We start from the raw sequence: 18,087 nt of genomic DNA, 5'->3' as shown, positions 1-18,087 counted from the left end.
GTCTATAATATAAAAATGAATCGCAAAATGGTTGGTAAGCGCATAACTCGAGAACGGGTGGACCGATTTCGATAATTCTTTTTTTATTATATTCCTTGAAGTACCAGGATGGTTCTTATGTAGAGAAAACATAAATATGTACCACGGGCGAAGCCGGGGCGGACCGCTAGTTTATAAATACTTTATTTTTATAATATATTGGGCTTATTTTAAAAATAAACATTAAATGCATCATAAATACAATTGAGTTTTAACATTTGAATTCAATACAATACAATAAAGACAATTTGTAAACGTATTTAATATTAACACAATTACAATAAGGCCTCTTGGAACTGTTACATAAATTAATATAATCTCAAGATCTCTTTGTACATTCCTTCTTGAATGAGATTGATCGAGTATAGTTTAACGAGTATTTCACTTGTGACAACTATATAACAAAATACAAAATACTGGGCAACCAAATGTACTTCATTTAAGGCACTCACAACCTAGATTTAGAAGTATATTCAGTCTATAAAATATGCCAAGTTTTAAATTCACTCCACGATAACCATCTACCTAACCCCATTAGGTTAATAAGACCATCTCACATCTGTCTATCAACTTTTTTGGTTCATTAGACTTTTTCTTCAGGAGTCTGTAAGGGAACGTTTGCTTCTTCTAATTTCCTATCTGCGGCTGCGACCATAGCGAGCTTATGTCTCTTTTTGCTTCTCTCTTTGTGGAAGAAGAGTCGGAGATAATGGCAGGGGAAGATCACACAGTCTCCTGCTGGTTCCTCCGCGTCTATGTACACTCCGCGGACCAGGATTGAGTTGGAACAGTTCAGCAGAATTAGTAGGGCCAGACTGACGACGTGTGATGACCAGTTGCTGAGTTTCGGTGATTCTGTAAGGAAAAGTTTATTGTTTCATGTTTATAAGACTATGATAATAATAAGACAAAGTCCTTGAAGATTTGAGAATAGAGGAATACCTAGTTTTAAGGTTATATAATTATATTAACATTTTTTAAACATTACTAGCTTTCCGCCCGCGGCTTCGCTCGCGTTTTCAAAGAAACACCCGCATAGTTCCCGTTCCCGAGGGATTTCCGGGATAAAACCTATCCTATGTCTCTCAAGTTGGATCGCATGGGCGTAGCTAGCCATGGGCACAGGGTGGGGCAAAAAAGAACCGGCCAAGTGCGAGTCGGAGTCGCGCACCGAGGGCTCCGAACAAACCTACTTTTTATTATGTTGTAACTCTAAAATGTATGTTTTAGCCTTGTTTTAGCAATTTTTCCTTTATCTGCGCTATAAGACATTGCTTTTAACCAAATTTCAAGACTCTGTGTTCACGGGAAGTACAATGTAGGTTTTGATTCCCTTGCGTATGTCGAAATTTGCGATAATTTGCAGCATAGAATGGCTGTATCTTTTGATTGCGTTGGATTATAAGTTTGATTTTTTCACAGCTTTAAGAGACCGTAGACTTGAGTATTCGATATAAATTTCAGCTTGATAACTCTACGCGTTCCTGAGAAAAAGTGTGTTGACGGACAAACCGACAGGCAGACTTTGTTGTACGTCTGTCTGTCTAAAAGTACCTTTTTTTTTCAAGAACACGTGGCGGCATCAAGCTGAAATAATAATGAATAAATCAAAACAAACAAAATATACCTACAGCCGTTTATATTAGATATATAGTTTATCTGTCTAATACAATAATATGATTCCTTTTTACCATAAAATATAGGTCTATGTAAATAGTAAAATAAACCATTTTAAATAACTCAGTAAATAAAGCAAAACCTTGCACTTCCGATTTCATGTTTGTTTTAGGTTAATGGTCACTTATTGACCATAAAAACACAAAATTGTCTGCATTTTGTGATCCAGGTGATCCAGGTGGAGCTTTGCTCGCAATCTAAGAGCTATTAGCGACTGAGTCGCCGGCGACTGGTCGACAGTGCGTAATAGCTCTTATAGTTTTTGACCGATATCTCGAAAACTATCCACTTTAGGGCAAAAGTTGCTTAGACTTTTTTGTAGAAAGTAAAATTTCGCATATTTTATACCATGTAATTTTTTATATAAAACTTACTATTTACGGTTTATGGTCTATTTGATGAACCGGTTGATCGTTAAAATATTGGATTAATGAATAAAATGCATGTATGTACATTGTACATAGTTTTTAGGTCACATTATTCTCTACAAGTTTTGTTTGAAATTTTTTTTCTAGTGCCCATATTTTTTGAGTTGTTCCACGTAATATAATGTAGAAATGCCGCCGCTCGGCGGGTGACGTGGCAGGCCAAAAGTTTTTTTACGGATGTAATAAAAACGAAGAAGAATTTTCTAATGCAAGTGCATTTTCACCGTTTCCGAAACGGCAAAATTTTTGATTTTTTTTACTTACAGAAAATTTTTAATACATTTTTTTAAATATTTTCCTTTATTTTATTCTTGCAACCGAATATAAAATAACTACTCAATATTATTTAGTTGTACGAAATATATACGAAACATACGTAGGTACCTTGAAATTTTCTATTTATCGCCAAACGTTAAATAACTTAAAAAGCATTAGAAAAAAAAGTTTCAAATAAAATGGATAATGCATATGTATAATACATATATTAATGCCTATGCATTTCATTGATTAATCCAATATTTAAAGAGTTACTTGCCAAAGATGATTAACCGGCTCATTAAATAGGCCATAAATCGTAAACGGAAAGTTTTACAAAAAGTTTACAAGGTATATAAGATGTAAAATTTTACTACCTACAAAAAATTCCCAATATGTTTTGCCTTAAAATGGATAGTTTCCGAGATATCGGCCAAAAACTTTTATGTAAGATTGCGAGCGTAGCTCCACCTGGATCTGTCAGCATTTTGGGCTTTTATGGTCAGTAACATATCCTAAAACAAAAGTGAAATTGGATGGGAAATTTAGTGCGAATTTGGCTAAATAAAAACAGCTTTGAATGGGGTAACAGTACTACACTAGGTACTTTTTCTGGCACCAAAAGTGGTTTAAATCATGTAACATAGAAGCGCAAGCTTTTTGTTTAGATCGCATTTTTTTTGTGTCGACTGACAACTTTCGAGTGAGAATTTTTTAACGGATATTAAGTTTTGTAGTCAGTACCTAGATAATTACGTTTATTAGATTTGGTTAGGTACCTTCCAGGTCAGAGCCAGGGTGGGGCAAGTGCCCCACCCTGCCCCACCGTGGCTACGCCCATGTTGGATCGAACTGCACATGGTGTGCGATTTTTATTATAATCGGTTATCGGTATAATCAATTCGTCTTTTCGAATGAAACAAAAAAGCTGTGATGAAAAATCGGCAAGTTTTAAAGTTTTTCAACCATTCTAATCTATCTTCTACCTTCTACCATTGAGGACAAACATTGTGACACGAGATTTATATGTATTAAGAAGATCTTGATTAAGATTAACATCAAATCATCATCAATTCATCTTTTCGAATGAAACAAAAAAGCTGTGATGAAAAATCGGCAAGTTTTAAAGTTTTTCACCCATTCTAATCTATCTTCTACCAACCACAGTTCGCCAACGTGATCAGCCGTGATCGATTAAATAGGCTGATAAATGAAAATATTCCATAGATAGAATTAAAAGCCTATGTATTCGTTAATTATCATTTATACGATTAAATCATCATGTTCATTAAAATTAAAATTACAAGAATAATTATTTACATTACAAAAAGGATAACTATTCAAAGCACTTTTGAATCGTCATAACATTTTTTTTTTATTTTTGAAGTGAAACTTCTTTATCGGGGTTGGAAAAAATTTAGTGTAACATTTTATCGTTACGCGTGACATTTTTCCGTTACGCGCCATCTTGATTCGACGTCAATCAAATCAAACTTACGTGGATAGAAGTATATATCCAGCAGACCCCACACCCCCCTCCACACATTGACTGTCGCCACAAACGACACGAGGTGGTAGACATCAACTAGGAGCAGTCTCCCCGCCCCCTGGAGCTTCGCAGCGGCCCATCTCATGGGAACTTGTAGTGAAAACGTTATAACTACCAGTGAATAGCCCATTATCTGTGGACAAATGGAATTAATTTTAGACTGCAAATCTATACAAATATTAGGTATAAAGCTGTAGAGCAATGCTGGTAAAACTAAATATCGCTAAAATTACAACGTTATAATTAGTTTACATTTTTGTTCAAGAAATAAACTATAACTAAGTATTGAATTTACATTATTGAAGTTCCGGAAAATATATGGGACAAACGAATTAATCTCTTTATAAATAATCAACGGCTGAATCGATATTATTTAAATAAAGATTAATACAACAGACAGTAAATAGATTTCTTTTTCAAACGCCGAATCTAACACGTTACAATTATGCACCGCAATATTATAAATAAATCAGTGAAACTTATTTAATAATCAAATTCAGTAGTACTTATTTGTCTCAAAATAGAAATGAAATACCTTGACGCAATCAAATCAAAATTCGATCCACTAAAATACTTATCTACACTACAAGTAAACATAAACGCATCAAAAAGTGTGAATGTATTTTTAAACACAAATAGTGTCACGTGCAAACGTATAATTAAACAAACAAACAATAATAAATCCGAGACGAAAACAAGTAGGTACAATAGAAGTACAGTAGGGTACATTATAACGGCGCCGTGTATAATTCTACATCAAACACCTTTATCTATATTTGACGACACATAGACGGATAAGCCGGGCAATTAACTTAAAACTTTAATTAATTAATTATTTGTAAACGTTTGTTATTTGTGTAACGGTGGAAACAGCCGGGTGACATGTATTTATAAATTTATGCGTAATTAACTATTATTTAGGGACGGTATGTGAGTTATTTTCTAGAAGGATCTACTTTTGTTTTGGAATTTCCTTAAATTATTGCGGTCCTAATTATGAAATTATTTATTAGGATTTTCGCGTGTTTTATCACGGTCCGGTTTTCCTTAAATATAATCTATACATATAATAAATAAACATTAAAAGAAGAAAGACAATCTCTGATGAAAAAGAAAAAGAGATAAAGCCTACAGTGGAAACTTTAAATTAAAAGCTTTAAGAATAATATCATCAAGCATGTATATTATGAGTCATGGGAAAATTTATAATTTTTTCTCTATTAATAACGTTTTTAATCTTTAAAATTTTCCGTGTGTAGATATTATTTATCACCTATTACTAATTAATTATAGAACAAAGTTCTTGATTAAAAAAATATTGATAACACACCATAAAAATGTATTTCCAAACATTAGCTTTACCTACGTAAACTGAAAAGTCTTGAGCGATATAATTTTTTTTGGAAAATTTGTATATGTAATTTGGTCTTTACAGGACCACTACCACAGTCAAATATATTTTGTCATTCGACTTCAAATGCAAAAATCACTACTTAATCACAATTATTATTCAAACAATATGAAAGAAATGGTCACTTTTCGACTAATCAGACAATAACCTACCCCAACCACGATCAGTTACAATCAAATTTGGCCAATTTGAAAACCATCATTTAAGCCATTTTAAGTGCTCTGCATTAAGCTGCTTTGCTAAAAATAAGGGAATTATCCAATTGTGTTCGCGGAAATGAGTAAATAAGGTAAAATGAGCGGTTACGAGCGGTTCTGCGACTATTTCTGCCCACGTGGATCCTCAATGTCATTGCTGAGGACTTAAGGCACTGACTACAGGAATTTGTGACTGGATATGTGATGTAACATGTGTGTCTTGGCTTATTTTTATAAAAATTAAAGTCAATCAAGTAAAAAAGTATTTTTAATGATACAGGCTGTCCTGAAACTTTTCTAATGATTTAATTTAATTTGTTGTAGGAATATTTGTATACCAATATTAAAATACATACATACATACTTTCAATTTGATTGCCACAGAGCTAAGAACAACTTTAACGTGAAAGTAAAAAGTTAATAAAACGTTCAATCTTCTTCTTTATATATATAAAAATGAATCGCAAAATGTGTTGGTAAGCGCATAACTCGAGAACGGCTGAACCGATTTCGATAATTCTTTTTTTATTATATTCCTTGAAGTACGAGGATGGTTCTTATGTAGAGAAAACGTAAATATGTACCACGGGCGAAGCCGGGGCGGACCGCTAGTTTATTAATGAAAGGCAATTTGTTGCTGTTGAATGATGTATTCATACATAACTTAATATTGAATTGTTTTTAAATGTTTTCCATTAACAAAATATTCCCACATAATGACCTCCTTTTGTTTATTTGTTCAAGATAATATCGTAATGAATAAACGGAAATTTTATTAAATACAAAATGTATATTGTATGTGTCACCAAATTCCTTTCATATTAGTTCACGAACCGATTAAATATATCTATATATTTAATCGGTTCGTGAACTAATGTTATAAAGAGGAAATATTTGATTGTTTGAGTTGACTCCGAAAGTACTGGACTCATTTAAAAAATTATATTACTATTATAGAATCTTTCCTTATCCCTAATGAACATAGGCTATATTTTATCCCGGGTCAACCCGGTCAAGCTGAGTTGGCTGAGGCGGCTAGTACCAAATATTTTGATATTTATTTAAACTAATGTAGTTCCTTTATAGATCTTTGTTTTTATCAATTTGAGTATTTAGATGACAGCACTTTGAAACAAAACACATTAAAAATAAGTTATATTTGAAAATTATAGCTATCAAATGCTTATTTTATAGTTCATTAAAAAGCCAATCACATTAATTACATTAAAACAATCGACCTTATAAATCCGAAGTTGGTTAAAGCAGTAATAGAGCGAGGGCCGCGGGAGAGGATACGCCAATTGACTAAGTGGTCACTGACTCAATGGCGAACATATGACCCATATGCGGAAAAATAACTGTGTTGTACTCAAATTTCTTATGAATTACGTAACTGTAAGTGTTAAGTGTTTTCTTGTGTAAGATTTTACGCAATTTTTACAATACAGTCTCTTTCGGTCTCTTAGAAAACAAAGATTCTTTCAGACTCCTTGTGACTACGCTCGCTGTGATGTATCCGAAACTTCGACAAATAAAACAAATGCAAATGATACCTAAATAATAATACGAATTTTAGTTTAATTTAAAACCTTTAAAAAAGAAGATATCTGTCTGTATTGCCTTACTTATAATATGTTACGTAACGTTTGACGGAGAAATAAACATGGACCGATAGGATATAATCTGTGAAGTTTATGTTACTAGTAAATTCTTGTTATCTTTGAAATTTGTTATGAAAATATATAGAAATCGTGATGTAGAATATTTTGTTATTGTATTAGTTGGTTGATTTAAATAGTCTACGTTGGTTATTTTATAAATATTTACAACACTCAACACTGGTTCAACATATTTGCATAAATGCATCAATGATAAAGCAATGATATCTAAAAAAAAGGTTGATTTAAGCATTAAAATGCCTAATCTGAAAAAATGTATTTACTGTCTGATTGTCTGAACAAGAATTGTAGATAAAATAAAACGATATTGACTTATTGTTTAAGTGAAGCTTTTCACAACGATTCAAAAGTGCTTCTACTAGCAGTGGAATTAAATAAATAAATATTAAAGTTTGAGATTGAGTTTATGTCAAGGGATAATATTATTATGAGTTGATTTATTGATTATTTGTTGATTATTATTATTATTCTAAATTAGATATATTTAAAGAAAATCTCAATTAGGAAAATAGCATCATCATTGTAAATCAAGAAGAAATGTTAATCAATGTTATAGACAAACAACATGTATTGTACTGCAAGATTATGTTAGACAGTAAAAATACTTACAAGAGATGTCCAGCATGACTTGCTAGGGTCATCCGGGAACAGGAATATATCCAATAGTGCCCAGGATCCTCTCCACACGAAGACCACGAGGGACCCGACCACCGTGACCGAGAAAACGCAGTCCAAAATGTATAGCGCTGTTTCTCTACTACTCTGTAACAAGATAATATTATACATATATTGATAAAAACATTAAATAATGAAAGTTATTTTCTGCTTGTAAATTATTAAAAATCTACGCGGCGGTTGTTACTGTATTTTGTAATTTACTGTCGTGAAAATAAATAAAAAGAAAATGTGTTATATTTTTGTAGGTTTAAAGTTTTGTGGTTAAATTTCGAGTAAAACAGTCAAGTTTTGATAATTGTATCTCTATTGCGAGTCTATTAGAAAAATGTATTGAAATAGAAGAGACACTAGTGAGTGTATAAAAAAACAAAACCTAAGTTATATTTACTTCTACCTAAGTTATATTTACTTCAAAATAAGTCTTTCAATTATTATCTAGGATTTTTACTTTCGCAATGTGATAAAGCTCACGTGTACAAGAAATATGTAATGTTAAATTAAGACTAATCATTTTAATGTGTATATCATATCCAAATTAAAATGCCTCTCATATTTCAATTCAATTTCATAAGAATGATAATGATTTGTTACTTTATTAGTATGATGGCACACGCTCATAAAGTTTATATCACGCCTAATTCCGTTCAGCAACATACAGAAACTAAAAATAATAAAAATGAATTACAACGGCTTTGTGATAACAACTTTCGGCACATTTTGATGTAGCATTAACTAAGATATTCTCAAATAACGAGATATCATTGGTTTAACCGAAAGATGCTAGGTAAATGTACATAAGGTTTAAATGTTATTTTTGTGATAAAAGAAACAAAACATATTACTAATGTGACTAATTATGTCTCTATAACAGATATAAACAAGCAGTTTGAAAGATTTTAAATCAAACGTTGTCGACAAAAATTGTTCTTGACGCTATCTTTATAATTTTGACAAAACGTTGCTCATTCTTTGTTGAGTATATTATAATATATTTATCTATTTCATTATCTTATATTTAACGTAAAATTGTTTGATAACTTGATAATTTTGACGTAAATAGCTAGAAATAGATTCTCTCTTTTGTTTCAACCAATTTAAAAAAGGAGGTGGTTTATTAGCTAAGTATTTTTGACTGGGTGAATCGAAATCGATAATTCTTTTTTTTTGAAACTGTTTTTTTTGTAAAGAAATAATCTATACTAATATTAATATTAAAGCTGAAGAGTTTGTTTGTTTGATCGCGCTAATCTCAGGAACTACTGGGCCGATTTGAAAAATTCTTTCGGTGTTAGATAGCCCGTTTACCGAGGAAGGCTATTAATATATCATCACGCTAAGACCAACAGGAGCGGAGCCACGCGTGTGAAACCGCGGGGCGCGGCTAGTTAGTAATAATAATTAATTAAACTTTAAATACACAAACAAATTATGATCCAAATATTAAAACAAAGATGACATAATTTTATAAAGATAAGCTGTAGACTGTGATTTAAAGATTATCAATATTATTGACTGATAACCTATGTTTCCTTAATTCATTGAAATATTTTATCTGATTATCCTTACTAATAGTATTATTGGGAAAGTGTGTTTGTGTGTTTGTAAAACGAAATGTAAGTTCAATTTTTATATAAGGAATTCTTACTAATATATTTTTTCAGGTCGCAATTGAGCGATTTTATGATATGATTTTCGTGCCCGGACTCTTAAGATATGAATATGTTAGAGTTAAAAAAGTAACTTTTTATCGGGGGAAACATTATTATCATACCCATGCAAGTTTTTTACCACTCTGTCAAAATTGGAATCCGTACTAATATTATAAATGCGAAAGTAACTCTGTCTGTCTGTCTGTTACTCAATCACGCCTAAACTACTGAACCAATTTTCATGAAATTTGGTATGGAGACACTTTGATACCCGAGAAAGGACATAGGCTACTTTTTATCCCGAGAAAATGACGCAATCCCGGAAATCCCACGGGAACGGGAACTACGCGGGTTTTTCTTTGACTGCGCGGGCGAAGCTGCGGGCGGAAACCTAGTACTTAATATATATTTTGTTAATTAGGATTTGTGTTATGGATTCATTTACTTTCATTGTATACGCTTATTTTATTATTAACTAGCTTACCGCCCATGGCTTCGCCCTCTTGTCTAAAACCTAATAAATAATATACTAAAACCTTCCTCTTGAATCACATCTATTAAAAAAACTGCATCAAAATCCGTTGCTTACTTTTAAAGATTTAAGCATACATAGGGACATAGGGACAGAGAAAGCGACTTTGTTTTATACTATGTACTTCACGTACATATGATTGAAAGGATGTCTTATGCAATAAGTAAATGCGAATTTATATATATCATAATTCATACTTAATTACATTTAATTTTATACTCCATTAAATATGTTTTATTGTTATTTTGGTCAGAGGTGAACTGTGTTTATAAACAATGTGTTATTTTGTAAATAATATATGATTTATCAATTACTCAGTCAATATTTTCTCGTCTTATCAACCACTGTCACAATGACTCATCTCATTTCCTATATTGTCACAATTTATGTCAAAATATATAATCGCTTTGACAATTTAAAGCTAATTTATTTCTTTTAAAAATGGGTAATTTAAATACAAATTTAAAAAATATATTGTTTTTCCACTCAATAATTGTAACTACGTATTAAATGTTCCAAGTTGGCTTAATTGATATTTTTATCGATAGTGATCTATCGATGAAAATATCAATATATACGACTATGAAATTCAGAATATATAAAACAAAAATTTGCCTCACAAACATAAAATAATTATTCGTAATTTCTATCGATTGCACATCGTCCAATAATCTATCAAAGTAGAATAAACGTTGGTTATAATTAAGAATATGCAATCACCACTCAAGTATTTTTATAAATAATTCGTAGATGCGTAGCAGCCTCGTGACAAGCCTGAGCTACGAAGCGCGAAATCTTAGGCGAATATTATTATATATATCTTTACATAATTATGTTTACATATTAATAAAATAATTTGACTGTTAAATCCTCAAGATACGTAACGTGCAAGGCACAACCCTATTCGGTTATCACACTTTACAACCGAATAGAAACTGTTAATTTTAAACAAATATTGCGTTAGATTAAATAAACATACCGTTCTATAAAATGTCGAAGCGTCAAAATATCCTTCGTCGTCGTCTATTGCGACACTGAACGGAGCCGCCTCTAAGTTGCGCAATGCCTTCAAACATATGAGCGCTATTATCGAAGATGCAGTCGTGAATACAGTTGTTAATGGATCTTTTTCAGTTAAATCCAGAATATTCCACACTCCTCGACACGCTGCAATGTTGACGACACCAGCTATGTACGTGTACAATCTTGTAATCACGAAATATTTCACACTTCCTATCTCAGGTGTCACCCTTTGACAGATATAGTGTTGAAAAATGCTCAGAATCAATCCAAACGTGAGACCGATCGCGGTGGTCACAACTGCACTCAAGAACGGGTTCCATGGACAAATATAGATGTCCATTAAATGCCATGTCACTTGCCAATATATAATGATCAATGGACCGGCAACACTAGTTGTGAATATAACGTCGAAGCACTCGAGAACGGAGGAAAAGTGCTCTTTGAAGAGCGCCGCGTTCAAGAAAATGCTCTCGCGCATATCGCTCACACTCAACTGGTTCAATAGAAGGTTTATACCTTTATCTCTTCATCTAAAATTATTTGACGATAATTTCTTCAGATAATCGATGTATCGAGTGCGTGTATTGTGTATGCGTCAGGGCGTGTACAGTACGGTGGGAGGGTCGTCTGCACATTCCGTGGCGTTTGCATCAAATTTTCGCTCTGGCCGCGATCGCTGGTACTTAAACGAACGCGCCATAAAAACTGTATTTACAAAGAAAGCCTTGCTAACCCCAGGGATTAGGTACTATTTAGTATTTACGTCACGGTACCTACGAGCGAGGATAGTCTGAGATATCGGTACACGAAGCGAAGCGTACCAACGTTGACGTGTTTTTTCACTCTGTTACAGTAACATTAATAATGCACATGTAAATAATGCAAGCTATTTATACGACTGCGATTTTGAAGGGAATCCCCAGTGGCTTATATTTTTTGACATTAAATCGATTTTCGAGATATGAGTGTAATCAAATGCATGCGATACAAACTTATTCTAGGATGTAAGTATGGTACCAGCAGCATAAAATGTATTAAACTGGTAAATTTAAATTTTTATTTTTTTTGTTTCACTTGTCCAACCCAATCCAACCCCAATTACTTAATTTGTGTAGTGACCCAATCCCAATTACTTAATTTGTGTATTGTGTGTTTTGTATTTTTTAGGATAATAAGTTTTAATTAAAAAGAAATGATATTTATATAATATCAAAACATGGTTAAATATAAGAGAAGACTGGTTCATGGTACAGATGGTTTTAAATTTTGAAGGCAAATAAATAAACTTTTTATTCATTTTAAGAAATACTTGAACTAATAAATACTTGCTATCAAATAGGAAATTGTCGAATGTGCTTGAAATAGATTTCAACAAATATTTATTTAGCACTCATCAACGCATCTTGACATATAATCCTATATAATATAATCTAATAGTATAAGAATAGGTTATTGTTCACAAACTAGTTAATATTTAACTCTATCAACGTAAAGCATTTTGAAATTTTTAAAACCAAACATATGTTTTGAGTGAGAAGGATTTTCAATTCAATTAAAATTTATTGGCTAAAGAAGCAGAAATCAATAAAGTATTGTATCATTTCGGTTTAATATTTTGGAACAAGGATAAAATTATGGTAAAATTCAGTCAGCTAAACGCCAATGTTACCCGATGGATAGAGTTGATTCGAGTGTGCGTATCTATAGTAACAATTAATTGAATATAATGTATTGAACAAATAATTAATTTTTAATTAATTTGATTAGGTTATTATGATTTAAACGATAAAAAATTAAGGCTAGATGTCTGAAATTTCTAGATTGTTTTAATTGTACGTCATACTATACAACAATGTACGTACTTTATTAAACACTAAAACTACATTATTATTAAAAACTAGCTGCCTGTCACGGTTCCGCCCGGGTTTCTTTTTCCGTCCGTTTTGCCAATTTTTATCAGTTACTAGCGGTCCGCCCCGGCTTCGCCCGTGGTACATGTTTACGTTTTCTCTACATAAGAACCATCCTCGTTCTTCAAGGAATATAATAAAAAAAGAATTATCGAAATCGGTTCAGCCGTTCGCGAGTTATGCGCTTACCAACACATTTTGGGATTCATTTTTATATTATAGATTATTCTAATCCAAGATAATCCTAATTCCTAAGCACTTTTATATTGCTTTGATTGACGTTAAATATTACTGGGAACAGAAAAGGATTGTTTTTTACTGTTTTCGTCTTCTTTTTCTTTTATACTTTACATATAAACCTGCTTTCTGCCTTATCAAAAACTAGCTTACCGCCCGCGGCTTCGCCCGCTTTGTCTAAAACCAAATAAATTATATACTAAAACCTTCCTCTTGAATCACTCTATCTATTAAAAAAACCCGCATCAAAATCAGTTGCGCAGTTTTAAAGATTTAAGCATACAAAGGGACACGTTGTAATTGAATGAAGTACGGTATTATAGGGACAGAGAAAGCGACTTTGTTTTATACTATGTGGTGATGATACAAAAAAAACCGAATTGCTCTTACCGGATTATGTTCGTGGTATTAAAAATACATTAACGTCAAGCCGAATATCAAAGGTCCGTGTCTTTTAATGCATTAAGCTAACAAAAATGATCATCATATTATCATCTCTTACTTTTACAACTGAACAATAATATAAAACTATAAATAATTATAAAATGATAAATAAATCTCTCATAAAAATATTATTGAATTTTTGATGTTCCGAATATTTAGGTTATTATAAATTAGTTAAGTACCTTAATTTTATACTAACTTTTCTGGTTAAAATTCCATGGATATGTTTATAAGTACCTAGCGTTTCAGGCCGCGGCCACGACCGCCTTGTCTTTAAACTTAACAGATTATACACAAATATCTTTCACACGATCCGCGCTATCCATTGGTGAAAACAGAATGAAAATCGGAACATTAATTATTATTATTTTGTTTATCGCGAACAGACAGGTGTATGCGGTCGACGACTTTGATTTATAATATGTAGTGATTGATTTTTATTATATTGGCCATATGTCCATATTATATATAGGTAGATAAGCTATGTTTGTAAAATAAACAAAGATTATATCTTAAGTAGATAGCAATAAAGCTGTGATTGTAGATATTATATTCCGACATATTATATTTTCGGTGGGTATTAAAATAATATTAATAAATACATAGGTATATTATTATATACAACTATCCAACACTTCATTTAATTTAATCTAAAAATCTATAAATAATATAAAAATAAATCGCCTAATGTGTTGGTAAGCGGATAACTCGAGAACGGCTGAACCGATTTCGCTAATTCTTTTTTAAATTTTTCGTTGAAGTACGAGAATGGTTTTTATGAAGAGAAAACTTAAACATGTAGGTACCACGGGTGAAGCCGGGGCGGACCGTTAGTAATGAATAATAATTGTCCAATATGTTGGGATTAGAGTGTATGTACCTAGTAAGAGTAGAGCATATTATCAATAAATATTAAGTATTATTTCGTATTTGGACTATTTATTACGCTTTAATTAACTTATTTCCATCCATTTTAACTAATAACCTCCTCCTTTTTTGAAGTCGGTTAAAAATAATGCACTCACAATACTTTATATTACTTGTTTATTTGTGGTGTTGTTTTTTTTGCAACAAAAACAAACTACGAATTTGATTCAAATACTTATCGTATAACTGTATAAGCTTTGATCTACGGTTTTGATTTACTACTCGTTTTTTAGTCTACGTATGTTATTTATATAACAGAAAAAAACATGTTGCGAAATCTTTCTATATGTATTTTATGTTACACTAATAATATTTACTTGACCATCTCACCCTACGCATTCTTTTAATTTTAATAGCTTGACTCTTTATATAACTTTTATACGCTACCAAAAATTTCACATAATCTATCTACTGTTTAAGTACCTAAACTAATTACCTCATAAAATAATAAAACAATAAAGCAGTATAATAAACGGCAATGCGTCTTTCCAAACTATACAAGGCCAGTACGCAACGGTGTGAAACTAATCACGTATAGTTTGGAAATAACTTTTTACAAAGTTCTTCCAATCTATACAACAGCAGTACGCAAATACTTGCAAATACTCGCGTATACTTTGTAGTGATATAAGTAAGAATAGCGCTCCAAAACATACAGCGCCAGTACGCATGGGGACTAATCGTGTATGTTTCGGAGTAAGCGCGGCGTCTCTCCATTGCTCGCGTTTATATTATTGTATTGCTGTTTTGAAATCTATTATTAAAATGCATGTGTATTGTGTATATAATGTTGCGTACTGATCGTATATTTTTTGTATCGAGGATGCTGGTGTCTTCGTTCCCGACTATACTGCACGACTTACAATTCTATTTTTGTGTAGTTAAAAAAAACACGAACCTAACCTAACCCATAGGTAACCCTTATATCTGTTACCTATTTATTTTTCTAAGCTTACCTAATAATATTTTTATTCCATATTTTACTGAATCAATCAAGAAGAATAAAAGTAGATAGATATAGCTGTACAAGTCTTTGATTGCCTATATATTTATTATTTCGCTCAAGCGTAAGTGGTGTTAGCTATATTTAGTTATACATATTTTGCGTACTGATCGTGTTTAGTTTGGAAAGAAGAAGCAAGCATCCGCTTCACAAAGTATACACGATCAGTACGCAAAATTCGTGTATATATTGTAATAACAAACTTAAAAACAGCATTACAAAGTATACACGAGCAGTTTCCTATGGTTGCGTTCTGGCTATGTATAGTTTGGAAATACGCAACGGCAATGTTTCTTAAATCTTTTATTATTTACAAACACAATTCGCGCGAACGTTATCGTGCAACCAATTGCTAGGAGTCGTATGTAATGACTCCAATAGGATAATTCACTGTTGGATAACGTACGTTCTATCGAATTGGCATGCATGTTTGGATGTTTTATTTTATAGGTAGATTAGTGAAATAACTGACATTAATAATGGATAGTTAGATTTTAGGATATGCTATTTGTGTAGTATAATATTTTTACAAGGAAAGGTTCTTCTTTATACTTTATAATTAACTCATAAGATGCTAATATTATCTTTCTATGTAGTAACGTTTATCAAAGGCTCAACTTTTGGTAAAAAAATTGCCGGTAAACCTAGAAATTTTCATAAAGTAACATTTAATGTATCTATATCGTATGCGTAATACGCTCATAATATTATCATAGCTATAAATTTGTTTAGGTATTACAATATGAAAAGGTGTTGGTTTATCCGTATTTCATGTGCTTTTTATTACGTATTGTGTATGTCACATGATTAATTTTTTGTTTTCAAATAGCTATAAGTTCTAAGCATTCCATAACAAGACTTCTACAACTTTATACCAACCGTTCTGAACATAGTAGGAACATCGAAATAATCCCGCGGCGAGTCCACCGCGATCGCGAACGGCGCCGCGATCACGTTCCTGAGCGTCCGCAGCGCCGCCAAAGACAGCGTGGCGGCCGCCGTCGTCGACATGAGCGTGCGGGCGCTGTCCCCCGTGCACTCGTTCAGCAGGTTCCACACCCCGCGCCAGGCGCCCACGCACGCCACCCCCGCCACACACGTGTACAACCTCGACAGCACATAGTACGTCAGCCTCCCCTTATCAGGATTCAAATGCTTACTCAGCTGCGTTTGGAACACGCAAAACAACAAGCTACAGCACAGCCCGAACAATGCGCACGACGCGGCGCTGCTCACTTGGTCCTCGGTCAACACGTAAAGGTCCATGAGCGACCATGTCGATTTCCAGTAAGTCACGACCGCGGGACCGACCACGATACTGGCGAAAAGTTCGTCGGCGAATTCTAGCAGCGCGGTGTGCGCCCGAGATCCGCCCGCGAGTGTGTCGGCGAGCCCCGCCGTGCTTCCACGCATGTTGCTGAACGAGTGCGCCCAGCCACGAGTCCCGAACGACTACACATTACTTCTATATAATTGTATTATCATCGCGTCCCTCGCCGTGACGTATGTCTGCTAGGATCTCTCCCGCCCGACTCCGAGCGACTTTCTCTTCTCTTGTTGATACGGCTCTTATCGATAACGTCTGTTTGAATAGCTTTTTATTGCACCCTTTCCGTTTCGTAGGCGCTGCTGTAGCGGTTCAAACTGGGTGATATCACTCGTTACGAGGCGCTCGTAGTAGGCGCGTGGATTTGTACAGTTCGACGTTTAGATTATTGCTCTAAGCAAATAGTAAGGTGCGGAAATTTCCATGCTATTGTCGATAAATGCTACAGTTACGCTTGCGAATGTATCGTAGTTACTGTGATATTACTTATTAGTTATTATGATGCGTAAAAGGCGTAGCAAAAAATTTTCACACTCTCGTAGCGTACTATATTTTATGCAAAAGTAAAATAGAAGAAGTTTATTTTCCAATTATATTGTAATAGCAAAATGTCGTGTGACCAAAACGAAAAACTAGACCGAAAGATTTCTGTCCGTAAATATAGTAATTTTTTGAACCAATAAAAGAATTCATTAACCGACTGCATTAAATATATTTTTCATACCTTAAATAGTACCAATATACCTTACAAAATTAAGCGTGGAAGTCTACTACAGTAGTAGTGTGGTAGTAGCATATAAATCAATTATCTATAAACCTCTACCTACATCAAACCGTTTAAGATCAGGCTATGGAATGAGGAAGGCAACGTTGTATCAGCTTATAAATGAACGTGTTCCAATCCAATTTACACGCAATATCTCTTTATACTCTTGATAAAGGCCGACTGAAATAGAATCAACCAATTACTATTGACACGAGTTTTAACGTTTTAACTCTAGCTCTTCTTTTGTTGTCTGCTCATAAATCATCATCAGACTTGACTGTTGATTAGACTTTGCCTGTAGCATTGGAATTATTGTATAGAGAAAAATTTTAGCTAGGTGATGTTAGATGGACATT

The 18,087-nt window shown here is 33.1% G+C and overlaps 1 protein-coding gene across 3 annotated transcripts in view; it reads right to left on the bottom strand.

The window, feature by feature from the left end:
- Positions 1-601: 601 nt before the first annotated feature.
- Positions 602-18,087, bottom strand: part of fusl (transmembrane protein fuseless) — a 32,670-nt gene continuing 15,184 nt past the window's right edge. For 2 of the 3 annotated variants that reach the window (XM_090101398.1, XM_090101397.1), the window contains exons 6-8: positions 7,845-7,997; positions 3,898-4,081; positions 602-894 (exon numbers count right to left, since the gene is read on the bottom strand). In XM_090101398.1, the coding sequence (XP_089957524.1) occupies positions 623-894; positions 3,898-4,081; positions 7,845-7,997 (609 nt within the window). In that variant the 3' untranslated portion in view covers positions 602-622. Of the gene's footprint in view, positions 895-3,897; positions 4,082-7,844; positions 7,998-16,517; positions 17,254-18,087 lie in introns of those variants that run through there. The other variant, XM_090101399.1, reaches the window with a different exon arrangement.

The sequence above is a fragment of the Colias eurytheme genome, chromosome 4, assembly GCF_061535395.1.
Source record: "Colias eurytheme isolate Ceu_HAF_F1 chromosome 4, ilColEury1 Martin Lab GWU primary, whole genome shotgun sequence".
NCBI classification, from domain to species: Eukaryota; Metazoa; Arthropoda; class Insecta; order Lepidoptera; family Pieridae; genus Colias; species Colias eurytheme.
Note: the sequence above shows the minus strand (reverse complement) of the source record. Positions and strands in the feature narration are given on the sequence as shown.